Raw genomic sequence first — 27,342 nt, 5'->3', positions numbered from 1 at the left:
TGCGATATCAAGTCCTGTCTCCATTTTTTCCAGCTCTATTGAGATACAATTGTAATGTTTACCACCATAAGGTTAGCTAACACATCTTTCACCTCACATAATTACCATTTTGTTGTTATGGTGAGAACGTTAAAGCTCTACTCTCATAGCAACATTTATGTACACAGTACTGTATTGATAACTACAGTCACCATGCTGAACATTAGATCCCGGCACTTATTCATCTTCTAACTGAATGTCTGTAGCACTTAGCCAACATCTCCCTGTATCCCCTGCTCCTTAGTCCCTGACAATCACCATACTACCCCCTGTGTCTGAGTTTGATGTTTTTAGATTCCACATATAAGTGAGATTATACAGCATTTGACTTTGACTTATTTCACTTAGCATAATGCCCTCAAGGTCCATTCATATTGTTGCAAACGTCAGAATTCCCTTTTTTATGGCTGAATAGTATTCCATTGTATATTATTTTTATGTCATATTTTTATATGATATATACTTCCTTTAAATACATATGTCATATATATGTTTATATGAATATATATGCCATATTTTCATTACCCATGTGCCTCTTTTTTATGCTAGTACCATACTGCTTTGATTACTATAGCTTTATATATTATAGTTTTTAATCAGGAAGCACAATGCCTCCAGCTTAGTTCTCTCTCAAGATTGCTTTTGCTATTCTGGGTCTTTTGTAGTTCCATACAAGTATTAATTTTAATGTTTCTATTTCTGTGAAAAGTAAAATGGAAATTTTGATAGGAATTGCATTAAATCTGTACATGGCTTTGGGGGGCAGGGTGGACATTTTAAGAATATTAATGCTTCTTTTTTTTTTTTTTAAAGCATCTTTATTGGAGTATAATTGCTTTACAATGGTGTGTTAGTTTCTGCTTTATAACAAAGTGAATCAGTTATACATATACATATGTCCCCATATCTCTTCCCTCTTGCATCTCCCTCCCACCCTCCCTATCCCACCCCAATATTAATGCTTCTGATCCATGAACATGGAATATCTTTCCATCTACCTGTGCCTTCTTCAATTTCTTTCCTCAGTGTCTCACAGTTTTTAGTGTATGGCTCTTTCATTTCCTTGGTTAAGTTTATTCCTAAGTGTTTTACTGTTTTTGATGCTATTGTAAATGGGATTGTTTTCTTTATTTCTTTTTCAGCCATTTAACTGTTAGTGTACAGCAATGCAATTGATTTTTGTACATTGGTTTTGTGTCCTAAAAGTTTACAGAATTTGTTGATTAGTTCAAACAGTTTGATTGGTGGAGTCTTAAGGATTTTCTATATACAAGATCATGTTGTTAGCAAACAGAAACAATTTTACTTCTTCCTTTCCAATTTAGATGTCTTTTTCTTGCCTATCTGCTCTGGTTAGGACTTTAGTAATATGTTGCATAGAAGTGGTGAGAGTGAGCAACCTTGTCTTATCTCTGATCTTAGAGGGAAAGCTTTCAACCTTTTACCCTTAAGATATTAGTTGTGGGTTTGTCATATATGGCTTTTATTATGTTGAGGTATATTCCTTCAATCCCCAATTCGTTGAGCTTTTATCATGCAAGGATGTTGAATTTTGTCAAATACTTCTTCTGCCTTTATTGAGATGATCATGATTTTTTTTGTTTTTCATTTTATTAACTGGTGTAACACATTGATTGATTTGCGTTATGTTGAACCATTCTCACATTCCAGGGATAAGTCCCACTTGATCATGGTGTATGACTTTTAATATGCTGTTGAATTTGATTTGCTAATATTTTTGTTGAGAATTTTTGCAAATATATTCAGTAGGGATATTGGTCTGTGGTTTTCTTTTCTTGTATTATCCTTGTTAGCATTGGTTTTAGGGTAACACTGGCTTCATATAATTAGTTTGGGAGTGTTCCCTTCTCTTCAATTTTTTGAAGATTATGAGAAAAATTGGTATTAATTTTTCTTTAAATATTTGGTAGAATTCACCCATGAAGACATCTGGTCCTGGGCTTTTCTTTGTTGGGAAGTTTTGGATTACTGATTCTATCTCCTTGTTATTGGCCTGTTCAAATTTTCTACCTCTATGTGATTCAAACTTGATAGGTTGTATGTTTCTAGGAATTCATCCATTTCTTCTAGGTTGTCCAATTTGTTGGTGTATAATTGTTCACTGTAGTCTCTTGAGATCCTTTGTATTTCTTTGGTTCATTTGTGATGCCTCCTCTTTCATTTATAATTTTATTTGAGTCATCTCTCTCTTTTTTTTTCTGGTCTAGTAAAGTTTTGTCTATTTTGTTATCTTTTCAAAAAATCAACTCTTAGTTTCATTGAAATTTTCTATTCTCTATTTCAATTATATCTTCTCTGATCTTTGTTATTTCCTTCCTTCTATTAGATTGGGCTTAGTTTGTTCTTGTACTTCTAAGTTCCTTGAGGTGTAAAGTTAGGCGATTTCTTTGAGATCTTTCTTTTTTCTTAATGTGTGCATTTATCACTATAAGCTTCTCTTTTGGCACTGCTTTTGTAGCATCCCATAAGTTTCAGTACATTGTTTCCATTTTTGTTTGTTTCAAGATATTTTTCATTTCCCTTTTGATTTCATCTTTGACTCATTGGTTGTTCAGGAGTGTGTTGTTTAATTTCCATATATTTGTAAATTCCCCAAATTTCCTCTTGCTATTGATTTCTGGTTTCTTACCACTGTGGCCAGAAAAGTTACTTGATATGATTTCAATCTTTTAAAATTTGCTGACACTTGTTTTGTGACCTAATATATCATCTATTCTGGAGAATGTCCATGAGCACTTGAGAAGAATGTATATTGTACTTTTGGATGGAATGTTTTGTAAATGTCTGTTAGGTCCATTTGATCTCAAGTATAGTTCAATGTTTCCCTATTGATTTTCTGTGTGGATGATTTATCCACTGTTGAAAGTGAGATATGGGAGTTCCCTACTATTATTGTATTGTTGTCAATTACCCCCTTCAGATCTGTTTGTCCTTGCTTAATATACTTAGGTACTCTGATGTTGAGTTTGTGCCTATTTAAATTGTTATATTATCTGAATGAATTAACCCCTTTATCATTATATAATGACCTTCTTTATCTCTTGCTATAGTTTTTGATTTGAAGTCTATTTTGTCTGATCTAAGTATAGCTACCCCTGCTCTCTTTTGGTTTTCATTTGTGTGGAATCTCTTTTTGCATCCCTGCACTTTGAGCCTCTGTAATCCCTTTAGCTGAAATGAGTACCTTGTAGGCAGCACAGAGTTGGGTCTTTTTTTTTTTTTTGTAACCCATTCAGCAACTCTGCACCTTCTGATTAGAGAATTTAATCCACTTATTGGTAAGGATTTAGTATTGCTAGATTGTTAAATTTTTTTTTGTGGTTCCTTTGTTCTTTCTTCCCTTCTTGTTGTCTTCTTTTGTGAATTTATGACTTTCTGTAGTGGTATACTTTGATTCCCTTCTCTTTATCTTGTGTGTATTTACTATAGGTTTTTATTTTGTGGTTACCATGAGGCTTACTCAAAACATCTTGTAGCTATAACAGTCTATTTGAAGCTGATAACTTAATTTTGATTGCATACAAAAATTCTACCCTCCCTCCCTCAACATTTTATGTTCTTGATTTCACAACACACATATTTTATATTGTGTATTAACAAATTATTGTAGCTATAGCTAATTTTAACACTTTTGTCCTTTAACCTCTATATTAGAATTAAGTGGTTAACATGCCACCATATTGCAATATTAGAGTATTCTGAATCTGGCTATCTACTTAACTTTATCAGTGTTTTGTATATTTTCATGTTACTAGTTAGTTTCCTTCCATTTCAGCTTGAAGAACTCCTTTCAGCATTTCTTTTAAGGCAATGAAGAGCCTCAGCTTTTATTAGGGAAAGTATTTATCTTGCCTTCATTTTTGAAGAACAAATTTGTTGGGTAAAGTATTCTTGGTTGGCAGATTTCCTCTTTTAGCACTTTGAATATATCATTCTGTTCTCTCCTGGCCTGCAAGGTTTCTGTTGAGAATTCAGCTGATAGGCTTACTGGGGTTCACTTGTATGAGACATTTTTTTTTTCTCTTGTTGCTTTAAAAATTCTGTCTTTGTCTTTGATTTTGGTCAGTTTCATTGTAATCTGTCTTTGAGAAGATTGTTTTGGATTGAAATTTTGGAGTGGCTTATTAGCTTTGTGAACTTGGATGTCCTACTTTCTCCCAAGGTTCGGGAAGGTCTCAGCCATTATTTCTTTAAATAAGCTTTTTACACCTTTCTCTCTTCCCCTTCTAGGACTCCAATGATGTGTAGGTTTTTAAAATTAATTAATTAATTAAATTTATTTTGGCTGTATTGGGTCTTCATTGCTGCATGCAGGCTTTCTCTAGTTGCACCAAGCGGGGGCTACTCTTCGTTGCAGTGCGTGGGCTTCTCATTGCAGTGGCTTCTCTTGTTGTGGAGCATGGGCTCTAGGCACGCGGGCTTCAGTAGTTGTGGCACGCAGGCTCAGTAGTTGTGGTGCACGGGCTTAGTTGCTCCATGGCATGTGGGATCTTCCTGGAACAGGGCTTGAACCCGTGTCCCCTGCACTGGCAGGTGGATTATTAACCACTGCGCCACCAGGGAAGTCCTAGATTGTTTCTTTAAATGGTGTCTCATAAGTCTAGTAGGTTTTCTTCCTTCCTTTTCATTTTTTTTTCTTTTTGTTCCTCTCCTGGATGTTTTCAAATGATCTGTGTTTGAGCTCACTGATACTTTTTTTCTGCTTGGTTCAGTCTGCTGTTGAAACTCTCTATTGAATTCTTCATTTCAATTATTATATTCTTCACCTCCAATATTTGTTTGCTTCTTTTTTGTTTTCTATTTTTTGTTGAACTTCTCATTTTGTTTTTTTCCCCTGATTTTGTTAAATTATTTATCTGTGTTCTCTTATAGCTCTCTAAGCAAGTTTAGAACAATTATTTTGAACTCTTTGCCAGGCAATTCCTGTATCTCCATTTCTTTGTGGTCAGTTACTGGAAGTTTACTGTGTTCATTTGGTGGAGTCATATTTCTTTCCCTGATTCTTCATGATCCCCATTGCCTGGTGTAGGTGTCTGCACATTTGAAGAAGCAGTCATCTTTTCCAGACTTTATGAGCTGACTTCGGTAAAGGAAAACCTCCATCTGAGGATGGGGGCACACTGGAGTGTGCTGTGATCTTGGGCCTAGTGGTGCAGGGTGCAAAGTGTAGGGGTGTGTGGCATCTCTGGGTCCAGGGGAGAAATGGTGACTCACTGGCTCAGAATGATGGAGTCCATAGCATCAACAACTGTGTAGTTCTTGGCGAGCATTGCAGGGGGTCCACAGAGGCTGCAAGGGCTGTTGGGGCCCTTGGGTGACACCTCTGGGTCCAGCAGGTAGGGACCAGGGTAGACAGTGGTGGTAGTTGAAGCCAGTGGTGTACACACACTTGGCTGTAGGGGCCAGCTACAGGTGCCTGTGTAGTGACAGAGGTCACTTGCAAACACACGTGCAGTGGTGGAGGCCAAAGCAAGCAGTAAGGGCCAGGGCCAACTGCAGACACACTGCAGGCTGTGGTGGCTCTGGCAGTCAGCATGCACTACCGTGGCTTTAGGATCTTTCCTTGGTGCATACATGGCAACGGAGGTTGGCGGCATGCAAGGGCATAGCTGCAGGGGTTAGCCCTGAGCATGTGCACAGTGGTAGGGATCTAGGCTGGAGTCTTGCATTTGTGTAGCCTCAGAAGCCTGGACTTGCTGCTGGTGTGGGTCCCAGGTTCCAGTGGAGCAGGGGCTGGGGAGAGACTCTGGAGCTGGTGTCAGCAAGTGCAAATACCTGTGGGATAAAAACCAGTGAAATCTGCAGAAGTCTGTGGCAGCTGTGCTGGACATTGGTTTGTTTAGTGGGAAAAGGTGCTGGAGTCTTCTACAGAGCATGTCTCTGGCAATCCTGATGCTCCCACTGCATGGCTTACATTGGTATTCTTGCTATTCTTCCTTATTCTTAGCCATCTCTATATGTCTCAGTTTTGCTGGTCTCTGGGTGAAACTGAAGTGAGTCCTTTGTGTGGCTGGGAAGATGCACGTAAATGGAGCTGTTTTTCCTTCCTTTTTGTGTGGATATTCTCAAATTATTCATTCTGCTGCGTTCATGAAGTTTCTTAAGTCGACTCCAGAGCTCTCCCAGAGCTGTCTTTGTTTGTAGACAGCTAACTGTTGATCTCTGTGGGAGGATGGAGGCTGGGGTCTCCGATTCTGTCATCTTTGTGATATCACCAAGTGGAACCCTCACTCCGGTGAATCCACTTCTGGGTCTCCATTTATGTTTAAAGAAGTTTCTGAGATTTCAACATCAGGTCATATCCCTATTTTCAAAAATTTTATTACACTACTATCATGTCCACTGCATGGCCCTCACCATTTAGGGAATCTTATGGCTTTGCAAGCGTCTTCTTGAAAATATTTCTAGAACTATTACAGGAATTTATAGGTCATTTATAATTTAGTGTGAATTCATTTAATATGAGGATTCAAAATTTTTTGACCTCAATTTGTTGTATTATGAGAAAGGAAACTGTCTTTTTGAAAGGAAGGGTGAAAAGAGACAAATAGAGATATTCCTTTGGTAGCTTAGCAAAAAGCTGTCTTTGTAGATCTGAATTAGCTCAACGAAAGAAAGGCTAATGCCACCTGTACAGCAGGAAGCTCCCTCTTTCTAACAAGACCACTTTGTCAACCAGGATGCTCCTGTTGTTACACAACTCCTGGATGTTCCTGGATGGTCCCTGCCCTCATCCTAATAATTACAGAGAGAGTCAGAGGGGCACCGTCTTTTTCTTAGAGCCCTCTCCCTGATGTGCTCCGGCTGTGTCTAAGCACTTTCTTCTGCTAAATAGCATGTGGATGGGGACTGGGTAATTTTGCTGCTTTTCTGCCTGTGAGTTTCCCCACTAGAACTTACTTTAGATTACATTTAGACTACATAGTACCAGTAGTATGTGTGTTGGTGTTCCCTTTGTATAATGAAAGGGAAAATAATTTTTTTTGGATGAAGAAATTCCTAGAAGGCAGAGAACTTAGTCTACCTCGACATTTCACCAAAGACCAGTATTTTCCTCTCAATTTGTCTTGGTAGAGATCTAAGGGCTTCCATCTGTGGAGAGAGCCCAGCGAAGAAAGAAGCCCCATATGTCCAACTAACGTTCCACTGCTGGAAAGCCTGTGCAGCCAAGCACAAAACAGAATTATGAGCTGGGTTAGTCCTATAAAAGGCCAGGGAAGGATTTCCTGATGAATTCAGCATAAAGAAAAAGACAGGTGAGTCTGACATTGGACCCAGTCCAACTCTGGCGGGTTTCCAGACCCAGTCCAGAAAAAGAAATATGCAAAGTCTGGACACTCATAAAGCAAAACTGCAGAGTCAGGATCTGAGAGGGCTTCACCCACCATCTCCAGAGGCAGCGAGCCCAAGGGGTTCAACAGCTGAGAGAGTCATTACTGTGATCTGTGGAAATGTGCTACACATTCTTTCTTCTCCTCAGTCTCTAAGCAAGAATGTTGTTTTCCTGAGATCAAGAATTAGAACGGGAACTTCAGGGACCTGGATTCTCAGCCTCAGGAATGCAGCTGCTCAGGCACTGTCCTGGAAAGAGACTGTATATGATACAGCATCACATCTGGAAACAGATGCTTCTTTATGATACACAGTACCACTCTTAGTCTCCTGTCCTCCCCTCTCTTTTTTTTTTTGAATCTCTCTTCCTCATAAATACCTATAAGTATTAGAGCAAAAGTACCCCATTTTTGCCCCTAATGCTAGATATGAACTTGGTCAAGTCATGACTGTCTTTTTATCTCTGCTTCCTGTCCTAACATGAAATAGTTTTATGAAAATGGATAGATTAGTGTTGCTATAGTAACATAAACAGGAATCACTGTATTATTTTATATACTGAAATGAGTCCATTTTTAAAGGGTGTTACTATTGGTGCATAGGTCAATCGGATGAGCCCAAAGAGAAAGCAATATTTACAGTCTGCCCAAACTACCAGAATAATTTGCTCTGATTTCAGATAAAATCTTCACTACTTCTGTTGTTTTCCTAAGAATTCAAAATAAATTTCTTAAAGTCTTAGGAATAAATAGATGACAATGTATGGTTTATGCTGCTAATTTGCAGTAGGTGAACCCAAATAGATTTCTTTTTAAAACTGTAGGCAACTTGTTTTGTTTTGAGGGTTCTATTAGAACCCTCTATTTTGGCTAGAAATAAAGGAAAATAGATTTTCTTTTATTCAAACAGCCATATTTCTATACATAGAATATGACATCTTACAATTTTTATTCTTATTTAGGTACATCCTATACCATACACACAGAGGATCTATATCAAAATCTATAGATGTATATCCTAAAATGCATGTGACATACAATATCGCATATCATATGTGTATCTATATATACACATATTTACTGATTGATTCTAATATAGTTGCTTTATAAAATATGTTTCATCCTGGTTACAATTAAACATAAACATATAAAAGATATACCTTCTGGTTACAATTTTTTTTTTCCTTTTCAAATCAGCAGAGGTAATTGCTTTAAAATTGTAAATTGTAGGTTTCATTTGATTCTCAGCAAATTTATGCATCCACTTCTGTTGAAACTCTTATTTTTTCATATCAAAACTCTTGCCACACAGTGAAGTCAAGAAGTCTTCTAGCATTAAAAATTTTTTTCTTAAACTCCTTTTTTTTGACTCAGAACTTTCATCAAAGAAAATTTTATGTAAAAGCTTATAACCTTTCTGACTGAACAGGAAAAGGGATGAGGAAACCCTGAGCCTTGCCTACCTTCCCACTTCCTCCCACCAAGGAATTCCATAAATGGACTCTGCAGACCTAACGTTTTGTGGACTGTGGTTTGTAAATAGAACGTAGAATATATTCAAACTTTAAAAATTATCCACTGTTTATCTGAAATTAAAATTCAATTTGTGTTCTGTATTTTTACTTGCTAAATTTGGCAACCCTATTTACAAACAATTATTTTAATGAAAAGAGCTCTCAGTTCCATAACAGAGGAGAGGATTTTCCCTTAGTATTTGTAAATATCTTGAACACATGATAACTTCTCTAATTTCAGTTCTCCAACTCACCAAGTGGGTTTAATAATTAAGGCTCTAACTACCTCACTAGTTATTCTAAGAAAGAATTAGGCTTTAGGGAATTCCCTGGTGGGCCAGGGGTTAGGACTCAGCGCTCTCACTGCCAAGGGCCTAGGTTTGATGCCTGATTGGGAAACTAAGATTTTATAAGCCGCATGGTGCAGCCAAAAAAAAAAAAAAAAGAATTAGGCTTTAGCCTAAAGTTTCAAGATGCATGAAGTTATCACTGATATTGGTTTTTAAAAAATTCCATTAAAAAGCACTAACTACTAATAGCATATCAAGAGTCATTTATAAAATGCTTAATAATTAAACATCCCAAACTCACTCTGTTTTCTTCAAGCTGTATTATAGTCTGAATGTGAATAATTTAATAAATATTTTAAATAGAAAAAAAAAAAAAGAAGACAGGTAACTCCATCTGTGAGAATAATGGTGTTAGGATAAAACTATGCTCTGCTTTGAATATTTTCACCTCTGGGTGCTGAAACAAGTTGAATTATGCACTATTTTGCAACAATCCCCAACATGTGATTTGTTATTCTCTCAGGTCTGTGAGACAATTTCTCCTCATTAGAATCAAACAGTTAAATATTACTTTATATTTAGACTACACTTGAAATGAAACTATTGAAGGAAACATTGCAGTGAGTCCTTCTGTGGAGAAAATAATTATGGTTTAATTCATCTGCTTTATAAGTCTAGATTTTGCATCATTGCTTTTCTTAACGTGAGGCATCCAATACCCTCTCTCTCAAAGATTCATATTCACTCAGCTTAAAAGCAACTCTGTGACAGATGAATGACACAGAAAGACTGCAGTTAATTATATAATTGTCTAGGGGCTTCACAGGGTTAATGTATCTAATTTGCTCCTAAATAACAGATTAGATATGCAACGTGTTTGGCCCATGGAGGAATTCTAGATACATAAATACATTTAACTATACTCTAAGCCTCTATGTTTTTTCACTATAAGAATCTAACATCTTTTCTCTTTTTATTTCTGTACACCAAGGTACCAGTAAAATAAACTTTTGGAATTATATAGTACCAGTCAACCTAGACATGACTGAAAGACAGGCTTTCAAACACAAAAAATAATTAATTTTAAGAGGTGTTTAAAAAAAGGAAAAAGTTTTAGAACCATTAGAGAAGCTTAATAAACTATGGCTATCATCCCAAACATCCTTAACTATTGTTGTTAATTAGCAATAGAGTAGCTATCCTTTTTCCACTGTGTCTAAAATAAAAAGGAAAAAGGCTAAAAGAACAAGAAAAAGGAAGAAGGAAAAGAAGTGTAGAGAATTCTAGTGCCCACTGATATCTGTGTTTTCCTTGAGAGGGATGGTGGTGGCAAGAGCACATAGGACCTTGAAGGCCACTGTAATGACTTTGGCTTTTACTTCGAAATTAAAATCCAAGAGAGAATGGAAGCCTTGGGGGATTTTGAGCAGAGGGATGATGTGATTTTTATGGCGGGATTCTGGATTATTTCAAAGTAGAGCTGACAGAATTTGCTGACAGATGAGAAATACAAATATTCAGGCTATTTTAAAAAATACACACACGTACTCGACACACACACACACTTTTTCTTTTCCCAAAATGGAATCGTGCAATAAGTATGTACTGACTCATCAGTATACTGTGAACAGTTTTTTATTCTAATAAATCTCTGCATTACATATATGAAGTACTGTATTAAATTTCATTGCATAGATTTATTGTAATTTGTTCAGCCATCTGTTTGATATTTGAGTTCTTCCCAATTTATTTTTTGACCATCAACATCATTATACATGTGATCATTTTATTAGTCTAAACTTGTAGAATTGCAATTGCTGGGCCAAAGTGTAACCACTTAATGTAAGTGTTTGGGAAACACTGACAAGATTCTAAAAAAGCATGATAATATTTTATACTTTTACCAACACTATACAGTCAATTAAATTTAAGTGTCATTCCAATAGTTAATTCTGATGCACAAAGAGCTTTGGGTACACTATGGATTTGGTAGTCAAATGAGAGGAGGAGCAACTAATTGCCCCTTCAAAAGAGGTAAACAATACTAATCTTTATCCTAGTTTCTTGGAGTCCTTTAGACCTTTGAGAGTGATCTCAGTTTAGGAAAGACTTCATTCACCCCATGTAGTTTTGAGGACTAAGCCCAAGTCTAAGCTAGTTTAGCTGTAGCGTAGACCAGGTGGTAAAGCTGCCTGAGATGCAAGGTACAGCCACGATGCCTACACTTTGTATAGTTCCTAGACAAACCCATAACCTTTGATTTACAGGTCTATAGTCAGCCACAGGGTAGCCAGGACCCCATGAATATGGGGTAGGAGGAAGGGAATTAAGTTGCTATTCCTAGCAGCAATAATTGGAAAGAGCTGGTTGGAAGACCCATGTTTCTACTTTAACAGATTTTGACCATAAGGAAAAAACACTGAGAAATTTAACGTATATTCTTAGAACAGACTTAAAATTCATATTGACTTAGTCTTGCTTTCATTTGAAAATCCTAAGACAATGAAAGAAACCACAAAAGATGTTACTATGAGGTTACCACCAGCAATAGCTACAGAGAGAGCTCTTTATTCTTTATTGTGTCTCAGTGTGATTTATTTATTTAATGTCAACTGGCAAGGTTTTCTAAATAATATGAAACACTACCTGTCAAAAACCTGAGTTTAAAAACTTCATAAGATTGTGAAATGTTTCTGAATTCCTTCAGCAAGGTTTTAGCTGTATAGACACTTATTCCTTCGAACTACTGCTCTTCTTCCATTTACCTCTTTTCTAGAAAATACATTTCAGCCCTGATTCTAAAATATTTTATATCTATATATAAAATTTATATGCTTATATATCTATCTATATATCTCTAAATAAAATTTTACACCTGAAGAAAAGAAATAGCTAATGTTCATAGTTCACAGTACATAACCTGTCTTTGAGTTATATCTCAGCCTTACTTACTGCATGATCTTCAGAGAGCTGCCAGAAACAGTCCCTCATTTAAATTGCTCTTCCTTAACACTGTTATTTGACAGCTGTGCTACAGGAAGAGTATTCAATGCCAGAGATGTCAAAAAGCTTTGATTCCCCAAGAGTTCCTGGGAGATAAATTCTAAAAGGCATGCCAGTGTTTTAGCCTTGTATTAAGGTCACGTTCTTCTTTCGAAATATATTTTCTTCAAATGCATGTTACTATTTTTATGCCCAAGTTACATATGCCTGTTTGATAGATTCCCCACCCCTATCTTCAGAGATCTAAAAAAAAAATAATCATCTGCTTGACATTCATTTCATTCTATGTGGTTTCCATTCCACGTGCTCAATAACAGCCACACTTATGCCAAGATACAACTTAATGAATACATGCTTACAATTAGCTGCTTTTAAAAAGAGATTGGATATTTGATACTTAATTTATGCTCATTTTGAAGGACGCTCTTTACATGTGACTTAGTTTGGTGTTCACCCAAAACACTATTTTACTTTTCAGTTTAGTGTCCAAATAGAAAAAAATTTTCTATTCTAATTAATTTTCTAGCTTTCATCGTGTATATATAGATAGAGAATAGCTATTATTTTAAAAGTTTTAAATACTAGGCAGGATGCTAAGGGTACTTGGAGCAATATAACATTTTAGTATGTATACTAAAGTAACTACTCAGAAAAATTCTTAGATACTTAGCCAACAAATATACATGGAGTACTTATTATGTGCCAGATACTGGGCTGGATACCTTCTCCAGAAGGGATAGTGATTAGGTAAACCATTCCATGACAACCAGTATTTCTTTCCCTGGTTTCCTTTTTGCACCTTCAAATTCTTCAGCATAACAAATAAGCATTTTCTAAAGCTATTCCAGGAATAGGTAAGCAACACATCATGAAGCCTAAGCATAACCAAATACTATTAAGTTGTGGATTTTTGGGAAAAGTCAGACATATAGAATGGACAGATACATTTGATTCCAGTCCAGCTTCTAAGAGGCAAACAATGCAAAAAAGTGGGACTCACAGACCACAGCAAAGATTTTTACACATCATCAATTACTGAGGGCTGAATTCCTATGGAGCCACCCCAATCATAAACAAAACAAGACATGGTAGAGGCTGAGGAGGATAGGACAGATGTTAGGTGAGTTATAAGAGGGGAAGTTTCTATAATCTGTTCTTGGGAAATGAAGGGAAGACTCTGGCAGGAAGGTAAACTGAGGTCCATTTGACACTGTAATGTATGGAGATGGATGGGTGGCTGGGTCTCCTTTCTACCTAGAAGAGACCCAAAGAAGCCACATCCCAAATATCCTTTCATTCAAATATTTTTGGAATGACTAGTATTAGTAAGATACAGTGTTAGGTACTTTGGGGATACAAAGCCATATGGCATAGTTCCTACTTCAAGATATTATTTAGTGATAACACACTGTCTAAACTTGCATCAGTTAGAGATTCTTTCAAATTAACAAATACCTCTGGAGCTGTTATGAGGTGCCATAATTCATTCACAGTTCAATGTAAAAAAGTTTTAAAAATTCTGATGTTTAAAACAAGTAAAATCTTAGCTGAGATATGCTATAATAATAATAATATTATAATAAATAATAAATAATGTTATAGGTTACGGTACTTTCTAGAAGGCAGAGAATTTAGCCTATTTTGGAGTTTTACTTTTCTTGCTTCAGGAATTTTCTCCCATTGATAAATGAGACCTAAGAAAGAGGGAAGCCTTCCCCTGTTAGGCCTTCCTTTCCGAGAACCTAAGGAGCAGAGAAGGAAAACCAAGGGCAGACCTCCTCCTCTTCTCTCTTCTAGAGCTCCTATATGAATTTCATATATCACAGAGAAGGGGCTCCCTGGAAAAGTGGCAGAAAGCTTTACAGGCCAATATAGGCCATTCAAGAGAGTACAAAATGTATGCAGACATAATAATAATTTTAGTGGCAGCATCAGCTCATAGAGCATACAGAAAACACTCCTAATTACCTCACTCAATACTCTTTTGTTGGGACTCCCCTGGTGACACAGTGGTTAAGAATCCGCCTGCCAGCGCAGGGGACACGGGTCTGAGCCCTGGTCTGGGAAGATCCCACATGCCATGGAGCAACTAAGCCCGTGCACCACAACTACTGAGCTTGTGCTCTAGAGCCCGTGAGCCACAACTACTGAGCCCGTGTGCCACAACTAATGAAGCCCACGCGCCAAGAGCCCATGCTCTGCAACAAGAGAAGCCACCCCAATGAGAAGCCCACGCACCGTAACAAAGAGTAGCCCCTGCTCGCCACAACTAGAGAAAGCCCGTGTGCAGCAACAAAGACCCAACACAGCCAAAAATAAATTAAGATAAATAAATTTTTAAAAAATACTCTTTTGTTTTTAGAAAATAGGCCCATCTTGACTACTTGTATTGAAAGGGTAGAGCTAAAGAAATCATGTGATCTCAACCAGATTTCCATAAGATTTTAGGTCAATATTAGAATTTTATTAGAATTATTACAATATTACAATTTTCAAAAAATGAAAAGGGATAAATTCAAATAAAACTATTCATAAAAAGCATGAAAAGGCTAATAAGAACTGATTTTCTAATGGGTGTAAAATTATAAAATCTTCCTCAAGATACAGTCAAAATACATTTAGACCTTATTTTTGTGTAAGCCACAATTTGCTTCTTTAGTCTCTGTTCTCCCCTTGGCCTTGTGAACCCTCAGAACAAATCTCAAGCAATTGTTCCCAAAGGATAAACTTCCTTTTGCAGATGAAATAGTTTGATCTTCTAGTATAGTCACAAGGAGATTTGAGAGAGTTAAACACAAACATCACTTATTTCTTGTTAATGTGAACAAAATTCTTGTGTGGTTGTTGATACAAAGATGTAAATGCTTCAACTTTCTGTAACAACGGGCTCTACTGAAATGACACATTCAAATAAATCTCTGGCTCAAAATGAACTTCATAAACATTTAATATATTTAAATGCATTATTTTATTGTTTTGATAGAAGTTACATTATTATAAAGTCAATGAGTTAACCATAAGAACAGGTTATGCTAGCGAAAGAAGTTAATGGTAAACAACACAGTGAAATATAATACTTTTGGCCTTATGGCATGCAAATGAGTCTTTCTGAAGTTCTAAGCACTTTTTATAGGGTAAAATACCACTGAACAAGATTAACCCTTTTCTGCTTTGTCTTACCCTTCATGATATCAATTAGGCGATGGCAGATAATCCTAGACACAAAAATTACACAGAAAATAGCTAAACCAAATTTTCTCTATAACTTCCCCAACTCCAATGTGTCAATAAAACAGATCTGTAACTGCCTTAGATCTGTTTACAGATCTCAGTATGTTGCCTTGCCCATATTTTATTTTTTATTTTTTTTATTTTTTAACATCTTTATTAGAGTATAATTGCTTCACAATGGTGTGTCAGTTTCTGCTTTATAACAAAGTGAATCAGTTATACATATACGTATGTCCCCATATCTCTTTCCTCTTGTGTCTCTCTCCTCCCACCCTCTCTATCCCACCCCTCTAGGTGGTCACAAAGCACCGAGCTGATCTCCCTGTGCTATGCGGCTGCTTCCCACTAGCTATCTATTTTACGTTTGGTAGTGTATATATGTCCATGCCACTCTCTCACTTTGTCCCAGCTTACCCTTCCCCCTCCCCATATCCTCAAGTCCATTCTCTAGTAGGTCTGCATCTTTATTCCTGTCTTGCCCCTAGGTTCTTCTGACCATTTTCTTTCTTTTTTTTTTTTAGATTCCATAAATATGTGTTAGCAGACGGTATTTGTTTTCCTCTTTCTGACTTACTTCACTTTGTATGACAGTTTCTAGGTCCATCCACCTCACTACAAATACCTCAATTTCGTTCCTTTTTATGGCTGAGTAATATTCCATTGTATATATGTGCCACATCTTCTTTACCCATTCATCTGTTGATGGACACTTAGGTTGCTTCCATGTCCTGGTTATTGTAAATAGAGCCGAAACGAACATTGTAGTACATGACTCTTTTTGAATTATGGTTTTCTCAGGGTATATGCCCAGTAGTGGGATTGCTGGGTCGTATGGTAGTTCTATTTTTAGTTTTTTAAGGAACCTCCAGACTGTTCTCCATAGTGGCTGTATCAATTTACATTCCCACCAACAGCCCTTGGCCATATTTTTCAACAGACTCACTCAACCTGAAAAACTTATTTTCATCTATAACTTCTATAACATTTTCATTAGCCAGAATGGCACAGAATGGTACTGCTATCTCCAAGCCACATACACTTTGTGATCAGCTCTGGACTTCAATATGGCAAGAGGAATAAAATATTATAAACTTTCACTTGAATGCTGTTGTAATTTCCCAAAAGGTTTGTATATTTGTGAGAAGGATGCATCACAATGAGGATGTAGTTTGTCAGTAAATCAAATTCTCCTACAGTGAAAACCCACTTAATTAAATTTCTCTACTAATTCCTTCAAATATAAAGAGGGAATCAAAATCAGAACACATTGACCTATGCCTGATTTTCATTAGGTCTGTTCCTAGGTACTGAACATGCCATAGCATTTTTTGCTTTTGATTTTTCTGGTGGCTTTTCAAAGATTAATAGTAAATAGTAAAAATGCTTAATAATCAACTTTTTGATCATTTTATTATTGTCTCCTCAAGCTATCTAGAACTGTTTTTATGTTATTAGCCCACAGGGTCAATAACTTTAGTTAGAAAATGTGTGAAGACAAAGAACAAAAAATAAATATTTCATAACTGTCAGTGGCAAAGATCCTGATTCTAAGTTATATTATCATAACCTAGTGAATCTTAGCATTAGCTACTGAATGATCCAAATCAATAAATAATATATAGCATTCAAGATAAACCTTGACAACCTTTCTCTGTATCTAGTTATGGAGGAAAATCTCTGACTTCAACTATAAGATTTAAGACCATCGCTAATGTTGTAGTTGGTTAGTGCAGAGAACTAAGCCATGCTTCTGTGTTCTCATTCCATTCCTATTAACCTACTTTAAGGATCAAAGGCTCTTTGGAAATTATTTAATAATAATTATTAACAGTCTTCTTTATCTTGCCTAGAATGAATCTGAATTTATTTTATTAATGAGTAGTTATTTAGTAAATACCTAATATTCTACTTAATACAGATGTTATGGCTCATGTTGACAACTCTTCAAGTTAATCCTTCAAACCTGATCAGAGAGATAAGGTATGAAGCAATAGAATTTATGGATTAGGGTAAGAGGGGGATACAAATATGTGAATTCTGAATTATAAGAAACCTTGTAGTTATTAGAAAGTTTATATACTTCTTAGAAGAAAGCTTATTTAGAAGTAGATTAATTTAAAAACATGTTTCCCTCACTCCACTGGTACTGGATGCAGACTGAGGACATCAACGGCTAAAAGAACGGCTCTCAATTCAGGATATAAACAGCAAAGTCAAGTCTCATGTTTGATAAAACTTCCTTTTGGAGAAAATTGAAAAAAAAATTCTTGTTTTGTTACTTTGCCACAATGCTTTTTATACAGTAGATATCTTTGTGATGAATATCATTACAAATTTGTAGCGAATATCATTACAAACCTATGATCACTGTCAGTCAGTTACATTCTAGGTAGGAAGATGGACAATAAAGAAGATAAATCAATTATCCACTTCTGGGTAGTTATCCGAAGAACACAAAAATACTAATTTGCAAAGATATAGGCATCCCTATGTTCAATGTAGCATTATTTACAAAGCCATGCCATGGAAACAACCTAAGTGTCCATCAATGGATGACTGGATAAAGAAGATGTGGTATACATATAAATATAATGGAACATTATTCAGCCATAAAAAAGGATGAAATCTTGCCACTTGTGGCAACCTGGATGGACCTTGAGGGTATTATGCTAAGTGAAGTTAAGTCAGATGCAGAAAGACAAATACCATATGATTTCCTTCACACATGGAATCTAAAAAAAACAAATGAAGAAACAAAATAAAGCAGAAACAAACTCATAGAGAACAGATTAGTGGTTACCAGAGGGGAAGGAGGTTGAAGGGTAGGCAAAATGGGTGAAGGGGGTTAAATGTATGGTGATGGATGGTAACTAGACTTGTGATGGTGATCACTTTGTAGTGTATGCAAGATGTTGAATGATAATCTTGTACACCTGAAACTTACATAATTTTTTTAAAAAAGAAATCAATTATATAGACTGTTAAATAGTGACAAGTGCCAAGGAGAAAAAAGAAAGCAAAAAAGGGATTTAGGAGATGTGTATGCATAAGTGTGTGTGTATGACACGATAAAAGGTATTTAAAATTTTAGGCTGGCCAAAGAAGGCCCCCATTATCCAAAGCACATACAAAGAAGAGTGAGAAATTTATGCCACTGCTTATTATAAGCACAAGATATTGCTGCCAAATTGGTTGTTATTCTGGGTGTGTGTCCAAAAAATTCTTGTTTAGCTAAACAAATGAAACTTCTAAAAAGTTTAAATAAGAAGAATTAACTCTATTTAATGCAGGAAATTACACTGCATAACATGCATTTTTAGTAAAGCAGCTTTCCTTTTTTTCTTTTTTAAAAATATTTATTTATTTATTTGTTTGGCTGCACCGGGTCTTATTTGCGGCACATGGGATCTTCGTTCCCGTGTGCAGGATCTTTAGTTGTGGCGTGTGAACTCTTAGTTGCGGCATGTGGGACCTAGTTCCCTGACCAGGGATCAAACCCGGGCCCCCTGCATTGGGAGCATGGAGTCTTAGCCACTGGACTACCAGGGAAGTCTCAGTAAAGCAGCTTTCTTAATTTTATTTTTAGGAAACGAATCATGAATCGAAAGAGAGAAAACAAATAATTTACTATATAAGGTTGTTGAATTTTATTTTAGACAACATGGTAGAGTTTCTAAAGTACTGAGAGGTTCCAAGTGTCAATCCATTTGGGTAGAGTGTTTATATTCTTCAAAATGATGGCAATTTCTTGAACATCTTTGAGTCTATTAATTTTGAAAAAAACCCCAGCTAATTAGAAATACAACAGTCTTGCATTATCTGGGTTATGCTGTTCACGTTGCTGTGGCTGGTTTTCCACTGGAAATCTCAAGAACGGTCCATGTTGTCCACCACAGTAACAGATGAATAAATATGCTAATGCAATTCCCCTAGTCCCAAGCCACTCCCCAGCAAAGCTTTTCGTGTTTAAAGAATTGCATTCCTTCTTGCAGGACAACCTGGGAACAATTTAGTGTATTTAGATGTAATGATTCCTGGTTATCCACAAAGAAGTTGATCCACTGAGTGCCTCATTTCTTATCGTCCTAGCAGCAATTAGAATGTGGGAAATAACTTGTCTCAATGTAATTTCTGTGGCATATTTTCCTCCATGTCTTGTTAAATAAAGTAAACAATGCAGTGTACAACATTCAGATTGCAAGGATGCTTGAACTGCCCATTATCTACAGGAGAGTTTTAGGACCAGTCTTGCCACAGCCCAGCCTTAGAGAAAGAAGAGGCACTATGGTAAGCTATGGCTTATCACTGCTGAAAATGTGACCACAGCAGTAAAGCCAAGTGACAGGAGCCCATATGATGGGATGGCCTGGGTTCAAACCCTGAATCATCTACTTACTGTGGGACTTGAGATACGTTCTTTAATTTTTTGTATGCCTCAATTTCAAAATGAAGATAATAAACTACAAACATTATAGGGTTGATATGAGGAAAATATATGTGTAATTGAAGTCCTCAAAGGAGAGGATGAGGAAGCAAGGTATTTGATGAAATAACAGTTGAAATTTTTCCAAATTTGATGAAAATTATAAACCCACAGACCCCAAAACTCAAAGAATCCCAAGACAAGAAACATAAAGAACACTATTTCGAAGTACATAATAATACCAAAACCAAACAACCCTGCTAAAAACTACATCTGTGGTTCTCCACCAGGGATTATTCCTCCCCATTCCTACTCCCCAGGGGACATCTGACAATTTCTGAAGACATTTTTGTTTGTCACAGCTGGGAGGGGAAGAGCGTGTGTGACTGGCATCTAACGGGTAGAGGCCAGGAATTCTGCTAAACATCCTATAATGCACAGGACAGCCCTCACAACAATGAATTATCCTGCCTAAAGCATCAATAGTGCTAAGGTTGAGAAATACTAAAAGCATGTAATAATCAAAAGGCTTAAAACTAGTGATAAAGAGAAAATCATATCATCATAATTATCTCATTCCTGACAAATATAGAAAGTATATGACATTGTAATATTAAGCATTTTTTGGTAAATTACTCACCATGGTTATGCCAGGAGCTGAGCACCAGTAAGTAAAGGTGCCCAGACCTGTAGAGCTACTTGGAGGGGTTTCCAGAACTCACAGGTCAATGTGACCTTTTTTTCTTTTTTTAACCTAAATTTAGGGAGCTACACAATGTGCAAAGTATTCTGAAGATTCTGCCGTGGTTCTCCTGACACTTAATCACAGGTAAGAAGTGGTGGGACCAGAATTTGAACTGAAGTCTGTTTTGAAAAAAACACCAAAATAATAACTAATAATACACAATTTAAGATCAAAAAAGTGCTCTTAGTTTACTATCTTGGATCTTCGTAACAAGTCAATGCACATCTACGTTGCTAGAGCAGTGGTCCACTACAAATTTATTCAGATACTTTGGTAGCCCAAGACAGTTGTTAGTCTATATTTCTTGGCAAATTAGTCTATATTTCTTCATTTTTCTGTCAATTGGAGGGAAGAAGAGTGAAGGGTAGTCACAGCTATGGCAGGAACTGTGTATGTTATTTATTGAAAATTGTTTATAGTTTTAAAAAAAATTTTTATTGGAGTATAGTTGATTTACAATGTTGTGTTAATTTCACTGCACAGCAAAGTGAATCAGTTACACATATGCACATATCCACTCTTTTCTAAATTCTTTTCTCATATAGGTCATTACAGAGTATTGAGAAGAGTTCCCTATGCTATACAGTAGGTCCTTATTAGTTATCTATTTTATACATAGTAGTGTGTATATGTCAATCCCAATCTCCCAATTTACCCCTCCCCACCCCTTCCCCCCTGGTAACCATAAGTTTGGAAAACTGTTTATAGTTTTATCTTTATAGATGCCTAGCCTGGAGAAGGGAAGGAAGATATGGTTATTTTTGTTTGATATGTTCCCCCATGGAAAAAAAATTGAGAATCACTTCTCTGAAATATATAAATCAGATCTCTTTGGATCAATTTAGGTAGATTTTAATAGAATGTACATGGAGAGCTACAGACATACTTTTTTTTTTTCTGAATGGTTAAAAAAAGTCACACTAAAGGAAAATAATACTAAGAACACTCATAGTAGCATACTAATCAACAAAATTGTTTAGCTTAGAAAAATTAGAAATTCATCAGTGCTCTAAATGAGTCAAATTTGAGTTCTGTGTCTTAAGAAGGTATCGTCCAAGGTTGAAAAATCAATATTCAACACAATTAGAACAACCAAGCCAGTCTTCTTCTTTAATAGAGGAAATACTAGATCAATATGTGTTTTACTGAGGAAGTATAAACATTAATGAGGGCTAGAGGAGCAGGCAATATATAATTTATCTTGAGCTTCAAACAGTTAAAAGTAGATGTGACTTCACAGTTTTGTTTTGTTTTTTTCTTTTAACTTTACATTTTAACTTTATTTTCCTTCCTCTTTCTCAGGTGGTTCTATATACAAGTTACAGAGAACTCAAAAGAAATGAAATTTGATGTAATTTATCATTCATTAACTTTGCAAACATGCCTTGTTTCCCCCTCCAATTGACTTAACTCTTTTTATAGTCCTATATATTCTCTATAAATGAATAAAAAGAAAAGTTTATACTTACTAGAAAGAACAGTCGTAAGGAAAATGTAGTCTGAAAAGGATATGAGTCCACATTCTCCAAGGGTGTAAAATATACTGCCTTCATCAGCAAATTTTTCTCGTTCCTGGGCAATTTTCTATTGAATGATTGGGTTCCACCAAAAGATAAAAAGAAGATATAACAGAATGAGAATATAAATAGTTAGAGATGAATCACCATTTATCTGACAGTTTTACGCTATTTATCATAAGCATTTCTCTGATGGCCATTCCAAATTAATGGATCCTTTACAGTTTTTAAGATGATTAAAATTATAAGAAAAAAGATGATTTTGTTTGTTTGTTTGTTTCAACACTGGCTTAATGTGAACAATGGAATAAAATTTTCAATTTTATGAACTCCTGCCATTTAACATATAACAGGCCCACTTCAGGGCTGGTGTTATCTCTTAGTTTGAAAAACAATCCACCTTTTTCTATAGAGGTATATAAGGTAGAGAAAAAAAAATGAAAAACTAAAATAAAATCAGTTCTAAATGCCCAAGAGAAACTATACAACAGTAATGAGAAATGAAGAGGTAAGCAACTATTGTCAACACCCACACAAATGCTCAGAAAACTAATTTCTGAAATACTAATTTTAACTTTTACCTTATGAACCCCAAGAACCTTAGTTTTGGAATGTAGAACAGTTTACAAAGTAAACAGCATCTCTGAAATATAATGTCAAATCAGACACACACCAAACTTTAGGCATGAGTTAATTTAATTATATTTACTGTGACCTTGGTGGAGGCTCCTAAATTTCAGCTATTTGAAGAAACTCTCCCAAAACTTAGCTTTTACTCTAAGTATGTATTTATTTTCTTTAATCTATAAAGCTCACAAAGAGAGTTAATTCTCAGGTTCAGTAATGGTCTATGTGGGAAGCAGTCTCTTCCTGGGTGTTTAAGGAAACTTACCCTGTTTTCTGATTTGCTACCAAACCATAAACTTAATGGTGACATTGAAGATACTTTCAAAAACTGAAAAGGATCCACCAAAGAGTTAGACTTGAAACACATTTCCATAAGTTCTGGACCAACCAAAGAAATTTCAGGAATTATTCTGGGTACCAAAAAAAGAAATAGGAGGTTTTAAAAACCCAAACCAACAAAGCACAAAGTAATATCATGCAAGCACAAAATAAGAAGCAGCACTGCAAGCATAACCTTGGGAGGAGTATCATGAAAATTAAACCAACAAGCACCACCACACCACCATCCAGGTACACAACTATCCAATAGGTTACCTCTGTCTAGTGAAGATCCCATCATACACCACAAAGGAAAGAAAACTGGTTAACCAATTGAAGACACAAGTACCAAATGAATCATCACGATCTTCTTAGTAAACTCACTCAAAATAGCCTCTACTGGATATTTGCTTGTAATAGGAAACAGTAACCATGGACAGGCAAAAATCCATAGTTGAACGCCTGCAAAGTGGTAAGAGGTTTTGATGGCAGTTTCTACTTAGGAAAGTGCTTCTGACTCATTTGTGATGGGCAGAAAGCCTGGTCCAGCCTGACAGCATTTAGAGATTACTTCTTTGAGTCAAAACCAAAAATGAGCCCATGGTCCAATATGTTCAATTAAGGTTAGATCTCATATCACACTTGATCGTCTACCAATAGATTAAACACAAATTTCAGACAAAAGAAGGCTACTGGATGAAAAGAGCAGCAAAGCTGTTCACTGGGAAGTTAATATTTTAATTTCTCAAAAGAAAAAAAATGTACATTTTTAACATTATCCAAGATACTGCAAAAGTAAAGCATGTGAATAAGAAAAAATACACAAAATGAGAACAGGCTGTCAAAAGCATACCATTACTAGCCAGAATAAATTTGTATAGAAGCTGAGTAACCCATATTAATTATGTAATAATCTTATGGAGAGATTGCTATAAGCAAATAAAATAAATAATATATTGGGATCCAGAAGTCGAGAAACAGACAAAAGTCTAAGGACAAACTGAAATGAGGCAGATAAGCCAAAAAAGCGTATCTAACATTATTTTTCTAAGAACCATCTGGACTATGCTGCTGCTCAGAAGATAAAAAGAAAAATCCAAGTTTCTCCACAACTTTTTATTTTGATATACTTTCAAACTCATAAAAGTGGAAAGATCCGTATAGGGAACTCTCATATGCTTTTTCCTCAGAATCACCAACAGTTTATGTTATCACCCTATTTGCTTTTCATTTTATATAGATACATATTTTCTTTTACACCATATTGAAAGTTGGAGACATATGCCCCTTTACACTTAAATACTTCAGTATATATTTCCTATGAACAAAGACATTCTCTTACATACTACAGTATACATTTCATAAAACCAGGATATTTAATACTGATAGTACTATTATCTAATCCACAGTCTATTATCAAATTTAGTGAACTGTCCCAATAATTTCCTTTACAGCTATCTTCCCCCCAGTCCAGGATGTAGTCCACAATCATAAATGGCATTTAGTTGTCATGTCTTTTTAATCTCCATTAATCTAAAACAGCTTTCTTTGCCCATCTTTATTTTTTCCTTTGGAGGTTTATGCCCAAATTTATTTTTTCCTTTGGAGGTTTATTATTATTTTTGATTGTGGTAAAATTCACATGACATAAAATTCACCATTTTAACCATTTAACCATAAAATGTGTGGGCCTTTTAGGTTTGGCTTCTTTCACGTATCATATTTTGTAGGTTCATCCATGTTGTAGCATCAATCAGTACTTCATTCCTTTTTATCGCCAAATAATATTCCATTGTATATATACCACAAATTGTTTATCCATTCATCCACTGAAGGATATTCGGGTTGCTTCCACCTTTTGGCTATTGTGAATAGTGCTACCATGTACATTCATGTACAAGTATTTGTTTGAATATCTGCTTTCAGTTTTTTTGGGTATATACCTGAGAGTGGAATTGCTGAGTCATATCATAACTCTAAGTTTAAGTTTTTGAGGAATGGCCAAACTGTTTCCCACAGCGGCTACACTATTTTGCATTAATACCAGCAATGTAAAAGGGTTCCAGTTTCTCCACATCCTCAATTTTCTTTTTCTTTCTTTTTTTTTAAAAATTATATCCATCCTAGTGAGTGTGAAATGGTATGTTATTGAGGTTTGATTTACATTTCCCTAGGGCCTAATGATGTTGAGCATCTTCTCATGTGTCTGTTGGCCATCTGTATTATCTTCTTTGGAGAAATCTCTATTCAAATCGTTTGCCCATTTTTGAGTTGGGTTATTTGTCTTTCTGTTGTTGAGTTGTAAGTTTCTTTATATCAATATATTCTATACACTAAACATATCAGATATAGGGTTTGCAAATATGTTCTCTCATTCTGTTCATTGCCTTTTCACTCTCCTGATAATGTCCTTTGGTGTACAGAAATTTTAAATATTGATGAAGTTCTATTTGTCTATTTTTTTCTCTTATTGCTTGTGCTTTTGATGTCGTATCTAAGACTCCATCACCAAATCCAAGATCATGAAGATTCACCCTGTTTCTCTAAAAGTTTTGTAGTTTCAGCTTTTCTATTTAGGTCATTGATCTATTTTGAGTTAATTTTTGTATTAATGTGAGGTAGGGGTCCAACTTCACTATTTTGTATGTGATATCCAGTTGACCCCATACCATTTGTTGAAAAGATTATTCTTTTACCACTGAATGGTCTTGGCACCCTTGATGAAAATAAATTGACCATATATATGTGGGTTTATTTCTGGACTCTCAATTTCATTCCATTGATCCTTGTGTCTATTCTTATGCCAGTACCACACTGCTTACGTTTTTATAATTTTTAAAAACTGTGGTAAAATGTACATAATATAAAATTTACCACAGAACCATTTTAAAGCGTAAAATTTGGTGGTATTAAGTACAATCACAATGTTATGTAACCATCACCACTACCTAGTTCCAGAACGTTTTCATAACCCCATTTGGAAGGAAACCCCTTATCCATTAAGCAGTCACATCCCACTGCCCCCTCCCTCTAGCCCCTGGAAATCACTAATTTGCTTTCCGTCTTTATGGATTCATATTTTTTGGATATTTCATATAAATGGAACCATACCTAGTTATTTTCTTAGTGGCCACTCTGCAGATTACAATTAACATCTTAAATTTACAGCAACCTAGTTTGAATAAATACCAACTTAGCTTCAATAGTATTAAAAAACTCTGTTCTTGTACACTTCCATTTCCCGTTATGTTATTTTTGCAAATTACATTTTTATACAGTGTGCCCATTAACATAGATTGATAATTACTGTTTCATGCATTTGTCTTTCAGATTACAGAGGGATAGATAAGAGTTATAAACCACAAATAAAATAATACTGGCTTTTATATTTACCTATGTTGTTACTGGTACTGGTGTTATTTCTTAATATAGCTTCAAGTTACTATCTAGTGTTCTTTCTTTTCAGCCTTAAGTACTCCTTTTAGCATTTTTTGTAGGGTAGATCTACTAGCAACAAACTCCTCTGCTTTTGTTTATCTGGGAATGGCTTAATATCTATCTCCTTCACTCCTGAAGGATAATTTTGCAGGTATAGAATTCTTGGTTGACAATTTTATTTTTCTTTCAGCACTTTAAATATGTCATCCCACTGCCTTCTGCCCTTCATGGTATCTGATGAGAAACTGGTTGTTAATCCTATTGTGTACAGTTTGTGTGTGGTAAGTTGCTTCTCTCTTCCTGTTTTCAAGATTCACCATCTTTAGCTTTTGACAGTTTGATTATAATGTATCTCAGTGTGGGTCTCTTTGAGTTTATCCTATTGGAGTTATTTAGCTTCCTGGATGGGTAGATTCATATATTTCATTAAATTTGTAAAGTTTTGAGCCATTATCTCTTCAAATATTCTTTCTGTCCCCTTTTCTCTCTCCTTGCCTTCTGAGATTCCTATTGTACATATGTGGTACACTTGGTAGTGTCACATAGATCTCATAAGCTCTGTTCATCTCCTTTTTTTTTTGTTTCTCAGACTGGAAAATATTAATTGACCTATCTTCAAGTTCACTAATCATTTTTCCTGTGTATTCAAATCTGCTGTTGAACCCCTTCACTAAAATTTTCCTTTCAGCTATAGGAAATTTTCAGTTCCAGAATTTCTATTTGATACCTTTTTAAAATTTCTATCTATTTTTTGCTATGAGTTCATACATCATTCTCCTTGTTTCCTTTTAAGTTCATTGCCTGTAGTTTCTTTTAGCTCTTTGAGTATATTTAGGACAGTTGAT

General features: G+C 35.6%; 1 protein-coding gene across 5 annotated transcripts in view; it reads right to left on the bottom strand.

Moving 5' to 3' along the window:
- Window positions 1-27,342, bottom strand: part of MICU1 (mitochondrial calcium uptake 1) — a 220,716-nt gene that overhangs the window by 95,175 nt on the left and 98,199 nt on the right. For 2 of the 5 annotated variants that reach the window (XM_036829178.1, XM_036829180.1), the window contains 2 exons: window positions 23,336-23,341; window positions 22,067-22,181 (listed from right to left, as the gene is read on the bottom strand). In XM_036829178.1, the coding sequence (XP_036685073.1) occupies window positions 22,067-22,181; window positions 23,336-23,341 (121 nt within the window). Of the gene's footprint in view, window positions 1-22,066; window positions 22,182-23,006; window positions 23,264-23,335; window positions 23,342-27,342 lie in introns of those variants that run through there. The other 3 variants (XM_036829181.1, XM_036829179.1, XM_036829182.1) reach the window with 2 other exon arrangements.

The sequence above is a fragment of the Balaenoptera musculus genome, chromosome 16, assembly GCF_009873245.2.
Source record: "Balaenoptera musculus isolate JJ_BM4_2016_0621 chromosome 16, mBalMus1.pri.v3, whole genome shotgun sequence".
Classification (NCBI taxonomy): Eukaryota; Metazoa; Chordata; class Mammalia; order Artiodactyla; family Balaenopteridae; genus Balaenoptera; species Balaenoptera musculus.
The sequence above is the reverse complement of the archived record's forward strand: the minus strand, read 5'-3'. Positions and strand labels throughout refer to the sequence as shown.